At 36.0% G+C, this 22,622-nt stretch overlaps 1 protein-coding gene across 3 annotated transcripts in view; it reads right to left on the bottom strand.

Annotated features, from left to right (window-relative positions):
• Positions 1 to 22,622, bottom strand: part of CDKL2 (cyclin dependent kinase like 2) — a 68,037-nt gene that overhangs the window by 23,452 nt on the left and 21,963 nt on the right. Inside the window, exons 4-9 of one of the 3 annotated variants that reach the window (XM_077143154.1) lie at positions 22,406 to 22,584; positions 21,785 to 21,897; positions 18,835 to 18,974; positions 6,685 to 6,773; positions 6,527 to 6,573; positions 1,546 to 6,397 (exon numbers count right to left, since the gene is read on the bottom strand). In XM_077143154.1, coding sequence (XP_076999269.1) covers positions 6,534 to 6,573; positions 6,685 to 6,773; positions 18,835 to 18,974; positions 21,785 to 21,897; positions 22,406 to 22,584 — 561 coding nt within the window. In that variant the 3' untranslated portion in view covers positions 1,546 to 6,397; positions 6,527 to 6,533. Of the gene's footprint in view, positions 1 to 733; positions 870 to 1,545; positions 6,398 to 6,526; positions 6,574 to 6,684; positions 6,774 to 18,834; positions 18,975 to 21,784; positions 21,898 to 22,405; positions 22,585 to 22,622 lie in introns of those variants that run through there. The other 2 variants (XM_077143153.1, XM_077143156.1) reach the window with 2 other exon arrangements.

Below are 22,622 nucleotides of genomic sequence, written 5' to 3'. Positions count from 1 at the left end.
TGGAGCTCTGAGGCTATGAAAGTCAGCAGTACCCCATTCAGTAGCTGTTTAAAAAGTTTAAAAAGTGATGAGACTTCAACAAGAGATATGAATGAAGTTGATCTATATAGGACTAAGGTAAATCAGAGTATAGGGTAAAGGATGATATGCTCCATATTTTAAAACTTCAACATCTGTGTGAGACCAAAGGAAGAGATGTTCATTTGGTGCAAAATTTATATTTCGGGTAGCACATTATCTAATTTAACATGTATGGTCAGTTTATTCGAACACCATAATTACATGGAATCTTGACTAGGGAGTGAGATCTTGTTGGTTTGTATGATGCCCTGATATATCCCAGAGTAATCTGGGCAGAGAATAAGAAAGTGTTTGCAAATCCTCTTGGGGGACTGGGGAGAAAGGAGGAAATGTTCTAAAAATGATCATGACAATGAATACACAACTATGTGATGATATTGTGAGCCACTGATTGTATACTTTGGATGGACTGTATGTGTGTGAAAATATCTCAATAAAAATATTTAAAATCGATGCAAATGTACTAAGAAATGATGAATATGCAACTATGTGATGATATTAAGAATTACTGATTGTATATGTAGAATGGAATGATATCTTAATGTTTTGTTTGTTAGTTTTTTTAATTAATAAAGAAAAGTTAAAAAATATTTTTAAAAATTATATATGTTAAATTTAAAATACAATACACATTTGAAACATGGATAGTTACCTGCACCACAAGTGTTTTCCTTTCTTCACCTAAGGAATCATCCTTTTCTTTTTCCTTCTTTCTGTTTTGGGGCTTTTTAGATAAAGAAATATTTCTGCCATCTTTCTGTATTTTTAACTGCAGTTCATGAGAAAACCTACATAAAAGTATATGTCAATAAAATGAAACTGTATGAAACAACTCAACATAGAAAAAAATGGTTTTCAAGATATTTACTTTTAAAAATGAGCGTTTGAAACTAGGTTATGTTATTTAAAATGAGAAAAATCACAGTATAGATCAGCAGCAACCCAAGAATGGTCTGTAGAGCCATGGAGCTCCCTAGGCTCTTTCAAAGATTTACAAGGTCAAAGTCATTCTTATCCTAATACAAAGATGCTATTGATCTTTTTACCATATAGACCTTTGCACTGATGATATAAAAGCAACGGTGGGTAAAATAGCTAGTATTTTACCACAATTCAAAGCAGTGGTACCAAATAGTCATTGTATTCTTCACAGCCATACATTCTCAATTTTAAAAAAAATGAGTTTTACTTAAGAATGTCCCTGATGAAGAACAAATGTTAAAATAAATTTAGTTTGAAATGCTAGGATAAATGAAAGTGAGGGGTAAGGGGTATGATATGTATAATCTTTTTTTTTTCTCTGTTATCGTTTTATTTTTCTGTTGTCTTTTTATTTTGTTTTCTGAATTGATGCAAATGTTCTAAGAAATGATGAATATGCAACTATGTGATGATATTGAGAATTACTGATGTAGAACAGAAAAAAAAATGTCTCTGATGAAGCAGTAAAAAGAAAAAGTATTATTTTTATTAAATCTAAGCCCAGGAACAAATGTCTTTTCATATTCTATGTGACAAATATGCATAAAGGAATTAGGAAATATGCATAAAGCACTTTTGCTACCTATCAAAGTAAATGGTTGTCTTAAGAAAAGCACTTGTGTGATTGTGAAACAAATTGAACTAGTCACTTTTTTCATGGAACAATATTTTTCCTTGAGAGAAAGACTGATGGAAAAGCTATAGTTATTGAGACTTGGGATATTTTGCAGACAATTTCTTTAAAAAAATAAAGAAAGCAAGCCTTTCACTTCAAGGAAAATAACTGACAAGTATTTGTGTCAATGATAGAGTTCTAATTTTTAGAACAAGTATTTGTGTCAATGATAAAGTTCTAATTTTTAGGCAAATATTTGAATTATATTATACCTGTATCCACTACCGTGTGCTTTAGTTTCCCAATACTTGAAAACTTTTCTGATGAGATAGAATATGACTTTTTGATACTGTATAATGAAATATGTCAACACTTGTAAGATCTGCCTAAATAAGGAATCAATATTTTTCTAACGATGAAAGTATGGTGTTACAAAATCATGCATGGGTAAAAGATCTATTCACAATAAAAGATAGATAGGTGGATTTTAATGTAACAGAGCAAGAAAAATTCATGATAGGGTTTCAGATTCCACAGTCCAACTAACCTTTAAGAAAGGACCACTTGCTAAGTTTTGTTTTGGTATCAAAGAATACCCACAATTATCTGAAAAGACTATTAAAATACTCCTCCATTTCTCAACTGCATAGTTATACGAAGTTAGTTTCTTCACATTCTTCAACCAAAATAAAATATCACAAACTGATTGAATGAAGAATCCAGCTAACTTTTCTTAAGCTAGATAGTAAGAGATTGATGTTTTCTCATTTTTTACTTTGGAAAATATAATTATTTTTCATTTAAAAACATTATGTTAATACATGTGATAGCCAACATGGAAGTGTGCTTCTCAAATCTTAAGATAATCAGCCAGGGAAAGCACAGTTGACTGACAGGCCCAGCTGCCATCCCTTTTGGTTAACCTCCACATTGGACCCAAGGCCATCCTTCCCTGCCCCGCATTTGCTGACAGCCAATGCCTGAGCAAGGTGAAAGTGCTAGAGTCAGACCCATTCCTGCCTGGGGCAGGACTCTTCCAGGAGTGCTCTTCCAACAGGCAATCTTTACTTACTTAAGCACTTTCCATCAACCTCGCCAAAATGTTCTCAGAGTTATGCTGTGGTTTGAGATTCTTACTACCCAATCTTTCCTTCTCTCTCCCCTTTTGTAAGTGTTAGAACTGCACTGTGGGTTAAAGGCACTCTATCTTCTTCTTTTTCCTTCACAGGATAAAAGACTGCACATTCAGTCTCATCATGACATCTGCTTCTTGAGGAACCCAAGCTAACATGACATATGATGGGTTTATTGTTATTTTGAAAATTAATCATAGGTAAATATTTTAAATTTTTGGTTTAATATCTAATATGGCAAATATCAATTGATATGGCACTCATAAATAAAAATTAGTTGAGGTCCTCAATAATTTTTAACAATGTAAAGAAGTCCCAAGGAATAAAAAAATTTGAGAAGAGCTGTCCTAGATGTAGATGGTCATATTTAAAACTAGGAAAAGCATCAACTCAGTGTTGTATCTAGCATATTAATGCCATTCCACAAATGTTATCAGTAATGGCAATTAACAGTGATTTGGAATAAATTTAGTAGGTATTTTAGCTAATACAATATTCTTTTCTATATTCTATTATTTAGCAGATAAAAAACAATATAAGATATAGTGGTAGGGTGAATGTGGGCCTTATAGATTTATATATTAGCATTTTCAATTCTGTTACCACATTCAATTTTATTTTCACATAAAACATTCATCATTTCTTTTCACATTCATGAGTTTTATAATAATTTACAAGTATTCTTGGAACAAACAGCCCTAGTGCCAGGGGTCATATTTTCAATTAAATAAGACATTATGTCTAGGCTTTTAAAAGTATACTAAATATGATACAGTCAATGAATTTTAAAAGTTTATAGCCTGATAGTGAAGACTATATATAAATACGCACCATACATATAAATATTTAGCAAAGTACATGGTAATACATGATAGAGGTTAAGTCTTTGTGGGCAGGAATCGCCATAGAAGCCTTCAAGATTCTAAGAAGCAGAGGAGACAAGGACACTCCTTGTTGAAATGCTGCACAGGAAAATCTGCATAGGTGGGGCCATGATCCCAAGTAGTGTTGGGAGATCAATTAACCTGTCAGGCCAACATCAGGGATTTGTGTTAGAATAGCAGGAGCTAAGCTAAGTAACATTTCTGGTCTTCAATCTCTATAGCCAAAAATGTCAAGTTGAGGAGTTTAATTTGTTCTGGCAATCAGTGAAGAACCACTGAATGATTCTGAGTAAGAAGAGGAACATAATTGAAAGCAGTGTTTCAAGAAAATGAATCTATCTGCTGATTGAGAAACAGGTTAGAGAAAAAGAGAGGGGAGACTGGCAGACCAAGCACAAAATAGGAAATAAACTAAGGATAATACTTTTGTTATTTTTTTAATGAAACACTTTTCTGTATAGCCTGATTCCTCTTTAACCCAGTCTTAATGTCTTCCAAGATTTATATGAGGATTTAGGATTGTTTGTAATAATAGTTCATTGGTGCTTTTAAAAAAAGAACCTATTTGATGCTACTTTGCAGTATAAGCTTATTGAAGTGATTTAAGCTTTCTAAACTTAGTAAAATTTCCTATTTTATGTATCATAAATTCTCATCTGAAACATCTGACAATTATTCATAACTATCCCAGAATAATCTCCAGCATTAATCTAATTGAGAGGTTTAAGTAAACTTAGTGATACATCTGTATAGATTTCTAGTTTAATGTGTTTTGTTCATCCTACATGCTAGAGTCTGATTCCAAAGCCCAAGTGATCATAATCCTATTCTAGCCTTTTTTGAATAGTGGAATCCTCAGTAGTATGATATGAGAGGCAGTCACTCATTCAGGCTGTGAGTACTTAAATTTTTCCACTGGAAATTAGCTTCATTGTATTAAGCATTGTTCTCCTTATAGGCACCTTTAAAAGTGCAAATACCCCTGAAAGGTACAAAACCTTTTTGTGAATTAGTTTCTCAGATCACTTTCTTCTCAGGAGAGCTAGAATGGGAACACCAGTTACCTTGGAGATGCTGAAGAAAGTGTGCAGAAAGGCATACAGAGAGAACCTGTGACAGTCATGGAGGCACACCTCTCAGATCTCCCTTCTACAGAGAACCTGAGGCAAAGTGTGCAGTCAGCTGGCAACTTTCAGCTACTGCATCTTCAGGATCCACCATGGTATGTTTGTGCCAAGGCCATGCTCTCACCAGGCTGTTTCAACTCAACGTCTGAGCATGGTGGCAGTTCTGAAGTTAGGTCATTCTTACCCAATGTGGGACTCCTCTAAAGAGCAATCTTCCCTCTGGAGCTGCCCATTGGCCTGACTGAGACTTGCCCTATATAATTTGAATCTCCTCCTGGCTCTTTTCACAAATGTCAACCTGCTTTGCTGTCCCTGCTGACTCTTGTTCCCTCTCCCCTTTATTTTCACATTTTTCCTCTGCACTTTTTTTCACCCCCTGCACTTTTAATTCCATCTTGGTGTTACCTCCCTTTAGGATCTGAACTGACACAGCAGTTTAGGTAAATATTATCCACAATTTCATCCAGGAACAATGGTGCTATATATGCAGTCAGTGATTAATTACAACTGTATTATTTTTATGTTAAAGTAGAAGTTGAAATAAAACAGTATTAACATTAGAAAATTATAGATACTATTCATTGACATTTCTTTCAACTCATCACTCAACGTTAATTCTAATTCCACAAATCATGTAAGATGAAACTAATTTATATAGCAAACTTATTTGCCTAAGAGGCAACAGCATATTTATTGAGAAAATATTGTCAAGCCCTGTTCTAGGTGCTGATATATTGATAAAAGATAAACAGATCAGCTGATAAAGATTTAAATGATGTCAAACATTATCATAGAATTACTATAGCAGACAGATTTCACCTTTATGATTCTCAAATCATTTACCACCTCCAACCCACCAGTAAACAGATGAGTTCTATAAAATTATTTTATTTTATTTTTGTTTGTCTTTTTATTTTGGCTGAAATTTTAATTTATTTTGTCAGCTTTAAGAGGTCCCATTTTCAGTAATAATTCACACTAGAAATACATTTTAAAATTTCTTTAAATTGCGTTTCTCAAGTACCTCAAATAAGGGTACTTAAGAATTTCTTTTCCTTTAAATGATCGACATTGATTTGAAAAACACAGAACTGAAGGGCTGGCCAGTAGGCCCAAGGGCCTATTTTTCTGAAGTTCCAAGGAGCCTTTTGGGAAATAACTCATCTCCAAGAAAAGTGATTCACAGTAAACAAGTCTGACTAAAGAAGATAACCTAAGTTAGGTGGAAGAAGCAGATCAGGATGTAACACAATGTCTTTCACCTAGCCTCTTTATGGACCTGGTTTCATACCAGGGTCCTAGGAAAAGGGGCTGCTATGTGAAAACAGTAAGTGAAGAAGCTTTTTAATTCTCTGCAGGACACTGAAAATGCAAGCTGTCAGCTGCATGGATGCCAGCAGCTGGAGCAGCACAAGAGATTGTGCCAACAGCCCTGGCACTTGCAGGTTTGGTACATCAAGGTTTCCAGCACATCAGCAGGATCATAGGACTTGGCATGGTGTGAGTTTGGCAGCAACAGGAGATGGTGCCTTTCCAACCGCATCAGCACCTAAGATGATGGCAGCACACAGCTAGCTGGAAGCAACACATAAATCAATTACCCAGGTGGCAGATGTCACCACAGAAAGAAAGGCATGAAGGAATTACTTTGTGATACCAAGAGGACTAATTAAGTGAATGTAGGGGAATATCCCTAGAACTTACATTACTGCTAACAGTGAATAGGAGAAGAGTAATTGATATTTGAGATCCTGCAAAAATAGACGGGGGCAGAAATAAGAGAAATATCACATGCTACTATTTTTGCAATTTACTTTAACCGTAGGTTGATGTGGTCTGGAAAACATGGGTAAATACTCTACCTCTCAGTAAATCCATCCATACGAAAGAAATCATGGTGCAGAAGCTCAGCACAGAAGGGCCTTTTGTCTGGGTCAATATGTAAGCATTTCTGAAAGATCAACAAACCATACAATTCATATAAGAGAAAAGCCATCTATATCTAAATTTCTAATTACAGAAAAATATAATTCTTCCTTATAGTTCAATGAATAAACATCTATAATAAATTATTTAAAATAAAGCACATAAGTATGAGTATGGTTGAAAGAGGAAGGCTAGAGTTGTGTATGTCACCAGAAGGAAAGCTATAGGATAAAGCCTGGGATTGCACAACTTAACAAAACCTAGGGTGGACAATGATAGTGGTTAATTGTATAAGCATAAAGTTCTTACATGAACTGTAATAAACGTAGGTAACTATTACAAGGTGTTAATAATAGGGTGCTTTATGGGGAAATACAATTAATGTAAACTAAGGTCTATAATAAACAGTAACATTGTAATATTCCAGCATTACTTGCAAGAAAGGCACTATACCAAAGCTAAATGTCAATAATAGTGGGATATAAGAGGTATGGGAATTTTTTCTTTGGAAGAAATGAGAACATTCTCATATTAACTGTAGTAGTGAATTCTTAACTATGTGAGTATACCAGCAGTCATTGATTGTACACGTAGGATGGATTGTATGGCATGTAAATAAGCAAAAAAAATAACAGGGGGATGAGAGGAGCCAACATACTGGCTTAGTGAGGTGTGGGATTTAATTCATCCTCCAGAGGCAGCTAGTAAACAACTGATGGGGCCACATCAGTGACTGAACACAAGCATACACTAGTCTGGACAAGCTGGACCAGCTGCGAGCCCACCCAGAACCATGAGTCCCCCAAGCTACGGCAGCCAGCACCCCTTGGAGATGCTGAAGAAAGAAAGTGTGCAGAAAGGCATACAGAGAGAACCTGTGACAGTCATGGAGGCACACCTCTCAGATCTCCCTTCTAGAGAGAACCTGAGGCAAAGTGTACAGTCAGCTGGCAACTTTCAGCTACTGCATCTTCAGGATCCACCATGGTATGTTTGTGCCAAGGCCATGCTCTCCCCAGGTTGTTTCAACTCAATGTCTGAGCATGGTGGCAGTTCTGAAGTTAGGTCATTCTTACCCAATGTGGGACTCCTCTAAAGAGCAATCTTCCCTCTGGAGCTGCCCATTGGCCTGACTGAGACTTGCCCTATATAATTTGAATCTCCTCCTAGCTCTTTTCACAAATGTCAACCTGCTTTGCTGTCCCTGCTGACTCTTGTTCCCTCTCCCCTTTATTTTTACATTTTTCCTCTGCACTTTTTTTCACCCCCTGCACTTTAATTCCATCTTGGTGTTACCTCCCTTTAGGATCTGAACTGACACAGCAGTTTAGGTAAATATTATCCACAATTTCATCCAGGAACAATGGTGCTATATATGCAGTCAGTGATTAATTACAACTGTATTATTTTTATGTTAAAGTAGAAGTTGAACTAAAACAGTATTAACATTAGAAAATTATAGATACTATTCATTGACATTTCTTTCAACTCATCACTCAATGTTAATTCTAATTCCACAAATCATGTAAGATGAAACTAATTTATATAGCAAACTTATTTGCCTTCCTTCTAGAGAGAACCAACCCACAGGCTGGTTCACAGAGGGGAAAAGGAAAGAGACTTTACTAGCAGCAAGGGGCGATCAACCAAACTGAAATTTGTGGAATTGACAAATTCTGACTACTAAAAATAGGCCCCCAGCTCAGCTGAACCTCGAGTAAAAGCTAAGGTTGCTGTTTTTTGCCCTGGTGCAGAGGGGCCAGGGCTAACATAAAAAGAAAAAAAGAAAAAAAAAAGAGGTTTTTTTTTTTTTTGATCGGACAGAACAGAATACTTGAAAGGGCCTGGGCCGTGAAGGAAAGGAGGGGGCACACAGGACCTGGAGATTGACAGAGCAATGTACCAGCTTAAGCTCTAGATTGGCAAACCTGAGGAACAGGGATCCTGCTCTGAAAAGGAGTATTTTTTTTCTTGTCTTTTCTTTTTTTGTGGCTATGCTTCTACAGCTTGACTACTCTTTGGATACAACTGCACGGCTTCTCAGGCTTCAATTGCCCCAGGCAAAGACAGAATTAAGCTCATCTTGAGAGCTTACCTGGAGGCTGTGCCTTCCCCAGGAGAGGGGTGGGGCCCAGCTCAGGTAGAATCCTTTCCTCAAGGAATTCAGACCCAGGGTCTGGAAAACTGAAGCAATTAAAGCCAGCCTACAACCTCTCCTCTGTTTCAACCACACCCCAAGCAGGGAGTCTACTGAAGTTAAAGGTACCACATTACCTTATGCTGGGGACCTGCAGGCAGACAAGCGCCACATACTGGACATATAGGAAAAATACAGAGTCTAGAGGCTTCACAGGAAAGTCTTTCAACCCGCTGGGTCTCACTCTCAGGGAAAACTGATGCAGGTGACTCTTTCTTCCTGAGAGGAGGCCAATTTGGTCTGAGAAAATCTGACTGGGGTCCATAACACCTAAGTAGACCCTCCAAATGGGGGGGGGGGGGAAGGCACCATACAGGCAGGGCAGGAAATAAGAAAACAAGAACTGAAAAATTCTGATCTGTTAAACAAAACCTCAGCTAGAGGTCTAGAATAAGCTGAACTGAATGTTAAAGAACAGTAGACAATAAAGTCATCCAGCAAGAAAATTCTAAGTAAAAAAAAGTGAAAACAATCTTCAGAATAAACTAATTAAGGAAATTAAATGCCTAGAGGCCAGCAAAAAAATAATGAATCATACTAGGAAAACTGAAGATATGGGCCAGTCAAAGGAACAAACCAACAATTCCAATGAAATACAGGAGTTGAAACAATTAATTCAGAATGCACAAACAGACATGCAAAAGACTCATTAAAAAATCAAATCAATGAATTAAGGGAGGATATAAAGAAGGCAAGGAGTGGGCAAAAAAGAAGAAATCGAATATCTGAAAAAAACAAATCACAGAACTTATGGGAATGAAAGGCACGGTAGAAGAGATTAAAAAAAACAATGGAAACCTACAATATTAGATTTGAAGAGGCAGAAGGTAGGGTTAGTGAACTGGAGGATAGGACATCTAAAATCTGACAAGCAAAAGAAAATAGAGGGAAAAGAATGGAAAAATATGAGCAGGGACTCTGGGAACTGAATGACAACATGAAATGTATGAATATATGTGTTGTGGGTGTCCCAGAAGGAGAAGAGAAGGGAAAAGGAGGAGAAAAACTAACAGAGGAAATTATCACTGAAAATTTCCCAACCCTTATGAAAGACTTAAAATTACAGATCCAAGAAGTACAGTGAAACACCAAACAGATCCAAACAGACGTACTCCAAGACACCTATAATCACGATGTCAGATGTCAAAGAGAAAGAGAGAATTTTGAAAGCACGAAGAGAAAAGCAATCCATCACATACAAGGGTAGCCCAATAAGACTATGCATAGATTTCTCAGCAGAAACCATGGAGGCACAAAGACAGTGGTATGATTATTTTAAAAATACTAAAAGAGCACTGCCAACCAAGAATTCTATATCTAACCTAGAGCAATTTATAAGATTCCACAATGGTTTCATGTACTAGAGTAATTTGCCAGAAACCTACAACCTCCAGATGGGTCCCTGGACCAGATAAGTCCTGAAACCTAGTCCAGCCTCTCCAGAACATCATATAGTTCCATCTGCCTATCCCATATTAGTGACAAACCCTTCCAGTATCAAAAATTTAGAATTGCCATTGCCCAAACAACCCCCAATGAGAGGTATGGAAAGATCAAACATGATGGTGGAGTTACACAGTGAGGATAGGATTTAACAAATGAATATGAATGCTGAATTATTAGATTGGTATCTCTTTTAGTCTCCAGTATCTTAGAGCAGCTAGAAGTAAAAACCTAAAACTGTGAAATTATAACCCATGTCAAACTCTGAAATATGTTCTACTACTAATTGTGGTACTGTGCTTGGAAATTTATAGCTTTTTTTGTATATATGTTATTGTTCACAAAAAAAAGAAAAGGAAAAAAAGCTGATTGTGATGATAAAAAAAATATTTAAGCCTTCTAGCCTCCTATATTCTGGGACAGCTAGAAGGAAAAAAAAATCTGAGAGGATTGTATAGTAGCCCACTACAAACTCTGGGATCTGTCCTATAACTACCTGTTGAAGATTGAATTGAAAACTATTGCTTTTTTATTTCTTCGCTTTGTATATATGTTATACTACACAATAAAAAAGAAAAAAAAAAAAGAATTCTGTATCCAGCAAAATTGGCCTTCAAAAATGAGGGAGAAATTAAAATACTTTCAGACAAAAAAATCACTGACAAAATTTGTGACCAAGAGACAGGCTCTGCAAGAATTACTAAAGGGAGCACAACAGGCAGATACAAAAAAAAACAGGGGAGAAATGTGTGGAGAAGAGTGTAGAAATGGAGACTATCAGTAAAGGTAAAAAGAAGAAAAATTAGATACGACATATAAAATTCAAAAGGCAAAATGGTGGAAGAAAGTACTAACCTTACAGCAGTAACACTAAATATTAATGGATTAAATTCCCCAATCAAAAGACACAGATTGGCAGAACAGATTTAAAAACAGGATGCATCTATACATTGTCTACAGGAGACACATTTTAGGCCCAAGGATAAACATAGGTTGAAATGAAAGGTTGGGAAAAGACATTTCATGCAAACAACAAACACAAAAGAGCAGGAGTAGCTATACTAATATCCAACAAATTAGACTTCAAATGTAAAGCAGTTAAAAGAGACAAAGAAGGGCACTATGTTTTAATAAAAGGATAATTCAACAAGAAGACACAACAATCATAAATATTTATGCACCAAGTCAGAATGCTCCAAAATACATGAGGCGAACACTGAAAAGAGAAATAGACACATCTACCATCATAGTTGGAGACTTCAATTCCCCACTCTCATCAATGGACAGAACATCTAGACAGAGGATCAATAAAGAAACAGAGAATTTAAATAATACAATAAATGAACTAGACTTCACAGACATTTATAGAACATTACACCCCACAACAGCAGGATATACCTTTTTTTAAGTGCTCATGGATCATTCTCAAGGATAGACCATATGCTGGGTCACAAAGTAAGTCTCAATAAATTTAAAAAGATTGAAATCATACAAAACACTTCCTCAGATAATAAAGGAATGAAGTTGGAAATCAATAATAGGCAGAGGGCCAGAAAATTCACAAATATATGGAGGCTCAACAACACACTCTCAAGCAACCAGTGTGTTCTAGTTTGCTAGCTGCCGGAATGCAACACACCAGAGATGGACTGGCTTTTAATAAAAGGGGATTTATTTTGTTGGTTCTTCAGAGGAAAGGCAGCTAACTTTCCACTGAGGTTCTTTCTTACATGGAAGGCACAGGATGGTCTCTGCTGGTCTTCTCTCCAGGCCCCTGGGTTCCAACAACTTTCCCCGGGGTGATTTCTTTCTCCATCTCCAAGGGCCTGGGCTGAGCTGCAAGTGCTGAGATGAGGAATGCCAAGCTGCTAGGCTGTGCTATGTTGCGATCTCTCATTTAAGCACCAGCCAATTAAGTCAAACGTCACTCATTGCAGCAGACACGCCTCCTAGCCGACTGCAGATGTAATTGGCAACAGATGAGGTTCACTTACCGTTGGCTTATGTCCGCAGCAACAAGATTAGGTATGCTCACCTGGCCAAGTTGACAACTGAATCTAACTAACACACAGTGGATCAAGGAATAAGTTACAAGAGAAATCAGTAAATATCTCGAGGCAAATGAAAATGAAAACACAACAAATAAAAATTTATGGGATAGAGTAAAGGCAGTGCCAAGAGGGAAATTTATTGCCCTAAATGCCTATATTTAAAAGAAGAAAGAGCAAATATGGAGGAATTAACTCTTCACTTGAAAGAACTAGAGAAAGACCAGCAAATGAACCCAAAAGCAAGCAAAAGGAAAGAACTAACAAAGATCAGAGCAGAAAAAAAATGAAAGTGAGAACATGGAAACAATTGAGAAAATCAACAAAACCATAAGTTGGCTCATGAGAAAATCAGTAAGATTGATGGGCCCTTAATGAGGTTGACAAAAAGAAGAGAGAGGACAAAAATAAATAAGATCAGAAATGGAAGAGGAGACAGAACCACTGACCCCAGAGAAATAAAAGAAGTAATGAGAGGATACTATGAACAACTTTATGCTCATAAAGTCAACAATGTAGATGAAATGGACAATTTCCTAGAAAGGCACGAACAACCAACATTGACTCAAGAAGAAATAGACGACCTCAACAAACCAATCACAAGTAAAGAAACTGAATCAGTCATTAAGAAACTGCCCAAAAAGAAAAGTCCAGGACCAGATGGCTTCACATGTGAATTCTACCAAACATTCAAGAAAGAATTACATTCAAGAAACCAATCCTGCTCAAACTCTTCAAAAAATTGAGGAGGAGGGAAGGCTACCTAACATTCTATGAAGCCAACATCATCCTCATACCAAAGCCAGACAAAGATACTACAAGAAAAGAAAATTACAGACCAATCTCTCTAATGAATATAGATGCAAAATTCCTCAACAAAATTCTTGCAAATCAAATCCAGTAGCACATTAAAAGAATTATACACCATGACCAAGTGGGATTCATCCCAGGTATGCAAGGATGGTTCAACATAAGAAAATCAATTGATGTAATACACTATATCAACAAATCAAAACAGAAAAACCACATGATCATCTCGATTGATGCAGTAAAGGTTACCTGACAAAATTCAACATCCTTTCTTGTTGAAAACACTTCAAAGAATAAGAACAGAAGGGAACTTCCTCAACATGATACAGGGAATATATGAAAACCTACAGCTAACATCATCCTCAATGGGGAAAACCTGAAAACTTTCCCCCTAATATTAGGAACAAAACAAGGATGTCCACTATTCAACATTGTGTTGAGATTCTAGCCAGAGCATTAGACAAGAAAAAGAAATACAAGGCATTCAAAATGGAAAGGAAGAAGTAAAACTCTCACTGTTTGTAGATGATATAATACTATATGTCAAAACCCCAAAAAATCCACAGCAAAACTACTAGAGCTAATAAATGAGCACAGCAAAGTGGCAGGTTACAAGAACAACACTCAAAAATCTGTAGTGTTTCTATACACTAGTAATGAACACTCTGAGGGGGAAATCAAGACAAAAATCCCATTTATAGTTGCAACCAAAAGAATAAAATATTTAGGAATAAATTTAACTAAAGATAAAAAGACCTATACAAAGAAAACTATAAGAAATTGCTAAAAGAAATCACAAAAGACCTAAATAAATGAAAAGGTATACTGGGTTCATGGATTGGAAGACTAAATAGAGTTAAGATGTCAGTTCTACCTAAATTGATTTATAGATTCAATGCAATACCAAAAAACCCCCAAAAACTTAATTTTCAGAAATAGAAAAATCAATAATCAAATTTATTTGGAAGGGCAGGGCACCTTGAATAGCTAAAAGTATCTTGAGAAAGAAAAATGAAGTTGGAGGTTTCACACTAACTGACTTTAACGCGTATTATGCAGCTACAGGGGTCAAAACAGCATGGTACTGGCATAAAGATAGATATACTAACCAATGGAATTGAATAGAGTGTTCAGATATAGACCCTCTCATATATGGACAATTGATCTTTGATAAGGCAGTCAAGCCAACTCACCTGGGACAGAACAGTCTCTTCAATAAATGGTACCTAGAGAACTGGATATCCACATGCAAAAGAATGAAAGAGATCCCATATCTCACACCCTATACAAAAATTAACTCAAAATGGATCAAAGATCTAAACATTAGATCTAAGACCATAAAACTTTTAGAAGAAAATGTAGGGAAATATCTTGTAAATCTTATAATAGGAGATGGTTCCCTAGATCTTATACCCAAAGTATGAGCACTGAAGAAAGAAATAGATAAATGGGAAATCCTAGAACTTTGCCAAGAAAGTAAAAAGACAGACTACACAATGGGAAACAAATTTGGAAACAATATATTAAATAAGTGTCCAGTATCCAGAATATATAAAGAGATTGTTCACCTCAATAACAAAAAGGCAAACAACCCAATTACAAAATGCGCAAAAGACATGAACAGACACTTTTCAGAAGAGGAAATACAAATGGCCAAAAGGCACATGAAAAGATGCTCAACTTCCCTGGCTATTAGAAAAATGTAAATCAAACCACAATGAGATATCATCTCACACCCACCAGAATGGCCATTGTCAATAAAACAGAAAACAAGTCCTGGAGAGGATGTGGAGAAAGAGGCACACTTATTCACTGTTGCTGTGATGTAAAATGATACAACTGCTGTGGAAGGCAGCTTGGCAGTTCCTCAGCTAAGTATAGAATTGCCATATGATCCAGCAATACCATCGCTAGGTATCTACACAGAGGACACGAGGGCAAGGACACAAACAGACATTTGCACACCAATGTTTATAGCAGCATTATTTACAATTGACAAGAGATGGAAACAACCTAAATGACCATCAACAGAGGAGTGGCTAAACAAGCTGTGGTATATACATACAATGGAATATTATGCAGCTGTAAGAAAGAATAAAGTGACGAAGTATGTAACAACATGGATTGGACCTTGAGGACATTATGCTCAGTGAGATTAGCCAGAAACAAAAGGACAAACACTGTATGGTCTCACTGATATGAACTAACACTAATGAATGAACTCGGAGAATTTCAGTTAAGAACAGAGGTCATCAGGAAATAGAAACAAGGTAGATATTGGGTAATTGGAGCTGAAGGGATACAGATTGTGCAACAGGACTGTTCTGTAAAAATTCAGAAGTGGATAGCCCAATACTACCTAACTGTAGTACAACAATGTTAGTACACTGAATGAAGCTGAATGTGAGAATGATAAAGGAAGGAGGGCTGGGAGCACAAATGAAATCAGAAGGAAAGACAGATGATAAAGATAGATGGTATAATCTAGGAATGCCTAGAGTGTACAATGATAGTGACTGTGCAATTTAAAAAATGTTTTTGCATGACGAAGAACAAAGGAATGTCAATACTGCAAGGTGATGAAAACAGGTGGTAATACATATTTTAAAACTTTAACTTGTGTGTGATACTAAAACAAAAAAATGTTTATTTGGTACAAAATTTATATTTTGACTAGTCCATCTCCTAATTTAACTTATATGGACAGTTTAATTGAACACCGTAAGTGCACAGAACCTTGAGTATGGCATGAGATTTTGTAGGTTTGTCCAGAGTGATGCCCCAATAAATCCCAGAGTGATTTGAACAGTGAATAAAAAGTATTTGCAAAGTCCCCTTGGGGGGATGATGAGAAAGGGGGAAAATTCAGCTTCCCTAAGTGGAGAATTCTTGATATTCTCACAAGCAGTGGAGACAACCAAAGCAAAAGGCTGAGCCCCCAAATTTGGGAGTTGTTCATATGAAACTTAACCCCATAAAGGATAGGCTAAGCCTACTTAAAATTAGGCCTAAGAGTCACCCCCAAGAGAACCTCTTTTGTTGCTCAGATGTGGCCTCTCTCTCTTAGCCAACACGACAAGTAAGTTCACTGTCCTCCCCCTCTCTACATGGGACATGACTCCAGGGGTGTAGACCTTCCTGGCAACGTCAGACAGAAATCCTAGAATGAGCTGGGACTCAGCACTAAGGGATTGAGAAAACCTTCTTGAGTGAAAGAGGAAGAGAGAAATGAGGCAAAATAAAGTGCCAATGGCTGAGAGATTCCAAATAGAGTCAAGCGGTTATCCTGGAGGTTATTCTTACACATTAAATTGATATCACCTTTTTAAATCTCCCTGGCAACGTGGAACAGAACTCCTAGGAAGAGCCAAGACCTACCATCATGGGATTGAGAAAGACTTCTTGGCCAAAAGGGGGAAGAGAGAAATGAGATGAAATAAAGTTTCAGTGGCTGAGAGATTTCAAACAGTTGAGAGTTTATCCTGGGGGTTATTTTTATGCATTATACAGATATCCCTTTTTAGTTTATGGTGTATTAGAGTGGCCGTAGTGCTGTGCTCCAGTAGCCTTGATTCTTGAAGACAATTATATAAAGATATAACGTTTACAGTGTGAAAAAAAAATAGATATCACCTTTTTAGTTAAGGTGTAACAGAGAGGCTGAAGGGAACTGCCTGAAAATGTAGAGCTGTGTTCTAGTAGCCATGTTTCTTGAAGATGATTGTGTAATGATATAGCTTTCACTATGTGACTGTGTGATTGTGAAAACCTTGTGTCTGATGCTTCTCTTATCTGCCTTATGGACAGATGAGTGAAACATATGGATTAAAAATAAATAAATAATAGGGGGAACAAATCTTAAAATAAATTTAGTAGATTGAAATGTTAGTGGTCAATGAAAGGGAGAGGTAAGGGGTATGGTATGTATGTTTTTTTCGGTGTTTTTTTCTGAATTGATGCAAATGTTCTAAGAAATGATCATTATGAAGAATATTCAACTATGTGATGAAAAAAAAGAAAAAATAATATATTATCTGAAAAGATTCTGCATCAAAAATACTGAGAGGAAATTCTTCACAATGTCGTCTGTAAGTCTCTAGGTAGTGGGACTGTGGGTGATTTTAATTTTCTACTTTGCATTTTCCTAGATTAAAAATACTTTAAGGGGGACCAAGGATAGTTCAGTGGTAGAATCCTTACCTGCCATGTGGGAGACCCAGGTTTGATCCCCGGTCCACAAACTTCCCAAAAAACAAATAAGCAAAACAAACAAACAAAAATTCAACAAATGGTGCTGCAATAATGAGATATTCACATGGAAAAATAATTAAATGTGACCCCGCCATACAGCATACCAAAAAAAAAAAAAAAAAAAAGTCCTTGCAGAATGGAAGGGAAAGGATCCCGTGCTTGTTACTATGTTCTTATTTTAATGTAAGGTCATGTTCTGATTCATTAGAACCTCGCAATGCCAACAAATATAAAAGGGACTCACAAATATCTTTAAATCAACAAGAAAATTTTTATTAATAATTGAAATATAAGTGAAATGATATAATGTCAGGGATTTGCTTTAAAATTCTCAAAAAATTTTTCATCAAAAAATAGATGAAAGGAATGTGGAAGATGAAATAAGATTGGCAAAAGTTTGATATTGTTGAAGCCAAATGATACGTACATGATAGTTCATTACACTACTATTCTTTCTAGTTGATTTTCTATGTTGGAACTTTTCCATAATAAGATATTTTGAAAATTATGTGATTCAATTATAAGGGACACAAGTTGGAAGGTAGTTTTGCCTTTATTCCCTTTAAACCTCTCCACAGACTTATTATAAGCTTGTTCCAGTGAAAAATATTTGCATTTGTTAAAAAATTATGTAGAAAAGTAGAAATCTGTTGTTCTAAGAACCTGCTATTACTTATAAGCTTATTGCTTATATTTTTTAAATGCGTTATTTAAAGAATTAAAAGCAAAGAAACCATCCTAGTGTTTGAGAAATACTTATTTATCAATTCTTTAGGACAATCTGAACTAAGTATTACTAGAGATAGTAGCCCAAAAGATACATTTTTAAAGCCAGTTGGATTTAGTGAGATTCTAACATTTCCCTCAATCAAATACAAAGCAAAAGTAACGAACATTTCTAAGTGAGCTTCAGTTAAGCAAAAATTCTCTGACAATACACTACTGGATATGATGCTATTTATGCCTTAACACTTTAATATTTTCCTACTTTTCTATCCATTTATTTTCTTATCCTACTTTTCTTCTCTTTTCCAGTTATATGAAGCTTGGTTTTAAGTGTTATACATTAAAAACATAGTAATGAATGTATTTTCATGCTTAAAATATGCTAGGTCACACTAATGATTTCATGAGTTAAAAGAAGTAATTTTTTATGTCTTTATCTCTGCAGTCCCCTAGCAAAAGTTATTTAACCTCTTTCTTAATGTACAAAAATAAAAATCCTCAGAGGAAACTGCTAACATTAAAGATCAACTGTACAAGAAAAAAAGAAGAGAAAACCAAATCTCCATCATTTAAATTCCCTGTCAGAAAGAGAAAAAGAAAAGTATGACTACCTTTGCTAAATCTACTGCTTCTTCAGAGAGCTTGGGATAGCGTCTTTCAAGAGGTTCTGTCTCCTTGATTTCAGGCAATCTGACTCCAGCAAAGACAGGATTTTTATAAAATAGCTCTTGATGTCTTGGAATTAAATTACCTGGAAGTGAAAACAGCACATATCTCTACTGTTACAAACGTGATAGAAATGGTGAAGAGACAGGTGGTATGGAATTGAGGGAATAGTGGAACACAGCTTATGGAATTTGAGGCTCTCTTAGCATACAAAATCAACCAAAGGCCGTGCTAATTCTATGATGCCATGTGGCAGCTACATAGTGGCTTTGACATGTCATCTTAAAGAAATCAGCATTCCTATCTCAACATACTCACTGGAAACAGTTCACATGCCTCTATAAATAGAACTGAAGAAGTGAGGGGAGCATAGGAAAAGGGAAGAAAAAGAAGAAATGTAGAATTTTCTTGGTGTAATACAGTACCCCTTCTAGCAACCCAACATAAGGTGCTGATCAAAACCATAAAATATAAGAGTGAAATGGCTCATGTGTGTGAGACTAAATTTTTTTCTTTTTCTTTAGTGCAAAATTTATATTTTGACTGGTGCATTTCTTAATTTAACTTGTATGATTAGTTTAATTGAACACCATAGGAACCTGGAACTTTAAACAGGGCATGAGATTTTGTTGGTTTGTCCAGATTAGTGTAGTGCCCTGATAAATCCCAGAGAAATTCGAACAGTGAATAAAGAAGTATTTGTAAATTTCCCATGGGAGAATGGGGAGAAAGGGGGAAAAATTCAACTTCCCCATTTGGAGAATTCCTGATATTCTTTCAAGCAGTGGGGACAACCAAACCAACAGGCCAAGCCTTCGATCTTGGGGTTTGCCCCTATGAAATTTATCCCTGCAAAGGATAGGCTAAGACTACTTAAAATTAGGCCTAAGAGTCACCCCCAGAGAACCTCTTTTGTGGCTCAGATGTGGTCTCTTTCTCTTTAAGCTAACACAGAAAGCAAACTTACTGCCCTCCCCCACTACATGGGACATGACTCCCAGGGGTGTAAACTTCCCTGGTAACATGGAACAGAAAGTCTGGGATGAGCTGGGATGCAGCATCACCTTCTTGACCAAAAGTGGGAAGAGAGAAATGAGACAAAATAAAGTTTCAGTGGCTGAGAGATTTCAGAGTCAAGAGGTCATCTGGAGGTTATTCTTATGCATATATAGATATCCCCTCTTCAGTTTATGGTATATTAGAGTGGCTAGAGGGAAGTGTCTGAAACAGTGTTAGAGCTGTGTTCCAGTAGCCATGTTTCTTGAAGATGATTATATAATGATATAGCTTTTACAATGTGACTGTGTGATTGTGAAAACCTTGTGTCTGACGCTCTTTTTATCTTGGGTATGACAGATGAGTAAAAAATATGGGCAAAAAAATAAACAAATAATAAGGGGAACAAAGGTAAAATAAATTGAGAAGATTGAAACACTAGTGGTCAATAAGAGGGAGGGGTAACAGGTATGGTATGTATGAAATTTTTCTTTTTTCTTTTTTATTTCTTTTGCTAGAGAGATGCAAATGTTCAAAAAATCATCATGGTGATGAATACTCAACAATGTGATGATACTGTAAGCCACTGATTGTACACCATGTTTAGAATGTTTGTATGTCAAGAATGTTTGTATGCTTTTGTTAAGGTTTACAATAAAAATATTAAAAAAAAAAGAGTTAAACGGTTCAGGGTCTAATCTAGATAAATCAGTTTCACCCTTTAAGAATTTAATTTTGGGTCAATTGACTTTACACCTCTACCTAGAATCAGATTTGAGCACCTTACCTTTTAGCTACTTCAATAGGAAAATAAGAAATGGAAAATTTTCCTAATTTAGTATGAAAATTCTACTTTAATTTAAAAATTCTACCTTAATAAGATATTATACTATTTACTGAATTTCTAATCTAGAAACTTAAAATCAAATATTTAAACTACCCCCAAGTGTTTTCCTATTATTTCCAATTTTCAAGCTCTTCATTTCAACATGAAGTTGATATTTCAACAAATATAAGACTTTGAAGTCTAGCTTCAAAATTTTGTCCAAAGCACTAACAACAAAAATGAAATCTGAGGTGTTTTAGTTTGCTAAGCAATTCAAAGCAGATACCATGAAATGTGTTGGCTTTAACTACGGCAGTTTATTAGCTTACAAGCTTCAGTTCTGAAGCTGCGTAAATGTCAAAACTCTAGGCATCATTAAGATGATGCTTTCTTCCTGAAGACCAGCTGCCAGAAATCTTGGACTCCTCTGTTACATGGCAAGGCACGTGGCAGCATCTGCTGGTCTCTCCCTTCTGTTCCAGGTTTCGTTGTTTTCAGTTTCTTGCTGTCATGACTCTCTCTGTACTCACCCCATTTTATAAAGAACTCCAGTAAGAAGATTAAGATCCACCCTAGGTCACACATTAAGTAAAGTAACCTTACCAAAATATCCCACTTATCATGGGTCCACACCCGTAGGAATGGATTAGCTTTAAGAAAACGACTTTCTGGGATACACAGTTTCAAACCTCCACATAACACAAGATTAAACTGCCTTTAAGCCCACATCTTAAAGATGAGATTGAGGGCAACTGTCATAACATACCAAATACTTGCTGTCCCCAAAATAATACATAATCATTTATATTCTCTCTACACGTGATTTACTGAAGGTAGAAGTGCAGGCAAATGTACAATCTCTGTTCTTTTCTTCTCAGTAGGGGGTGTGGAGTGAGTATAATTAAGACCATGTGTTAATTAGACTTAGACTAAGAAGAAATATATACACTGGTGAGATTTTCTAATTTGCTCCCTGCTTCCACTTAAAACATATATCTTCAATATAGTTAACAGCCTCTAAAATCAACACAGAGGAAAAAACCCTAACTTAAAATGCTGATGTAAAATCTTACCCAAACACAGCATAATATGATATAGCTGATCAATATCAGAATCTCCAGGAAATAGGGGTTCCCCCACAAGCATTTCTGTCACCAGACAACCAATGGCCCACACATCAACGGCCCTAAAAGAAAAGCAACATGGTGTAAAGTATCTCTGGCATCCTAACATGTTTACTTAATGAAAATCACTGTGACTGAGTCTGTTTTGCATATTACTATTTGGTATTCTTCATAGTGAGAATAGTAGCAAAATGCTTTAAGTTATCTATAACAATACATTTCTCTATAAACTCAATTTTCAATTTTATATGTCAGATTTCCAGAAACTTCAATCACGTACATACAGGAAAAGGCCTTTGAATAGCCAAAACAGTTATCAGTGTATACTTTATCTTGGAAATAAGCCTTTTGGGCTTTTATTCAGAGTCTATTTATTCTCTTTTATATATAACTCTACAAGTTTGATCACTATAGCCCTATGGTATACTGAAAAAAAGCATATCATAAAAAAGCAGTGGTGTTTTGCAGACAAATACAGAACAGCAAGAGCTGAAAACTAATAGAAAGAAAATAGAAAAACTCAATAGAAGAACTCAAAGAAGAATATGCTGATCATTATTGATCTCTTACTTGCCATACTTGACATCACCAACCAATAGTTCTGGAGCTCTGTACCATCGGGTTGCCACGTAATCTGTATAAATCTCCCCAGGAGCTGCTAATGTCCGGGCAAATCCAAAATCACATAACTTGACAACACCAGACTGGGAGACTAAAATATTCTCTGGCTTTATATCTCTGTGTATGATCTAAGACAAAAAGCAGAGCCTGACATATGTTGCCACAT

This window comes from Tamandua tetradactyla, chromosome 24 (assembly GCF_023851605.1).
Source record: "Tamandua tetradactyla isolate mTamTet1 chromosome 24, mTamTet1.pri, whole genome shotgun sequence".
Lineage (NCBI taxonomy): Eukaryota > Metazoa > Chordata > Mammalia > Pilosa > Myrmecophagidae > Tamandua > Tamandua tetradactyla.
The sequence above is the reverse complement of the archived record's forward strand: the minus strand, read 5'-3'. Positions and strand labels throughout refer to the sequence as shown.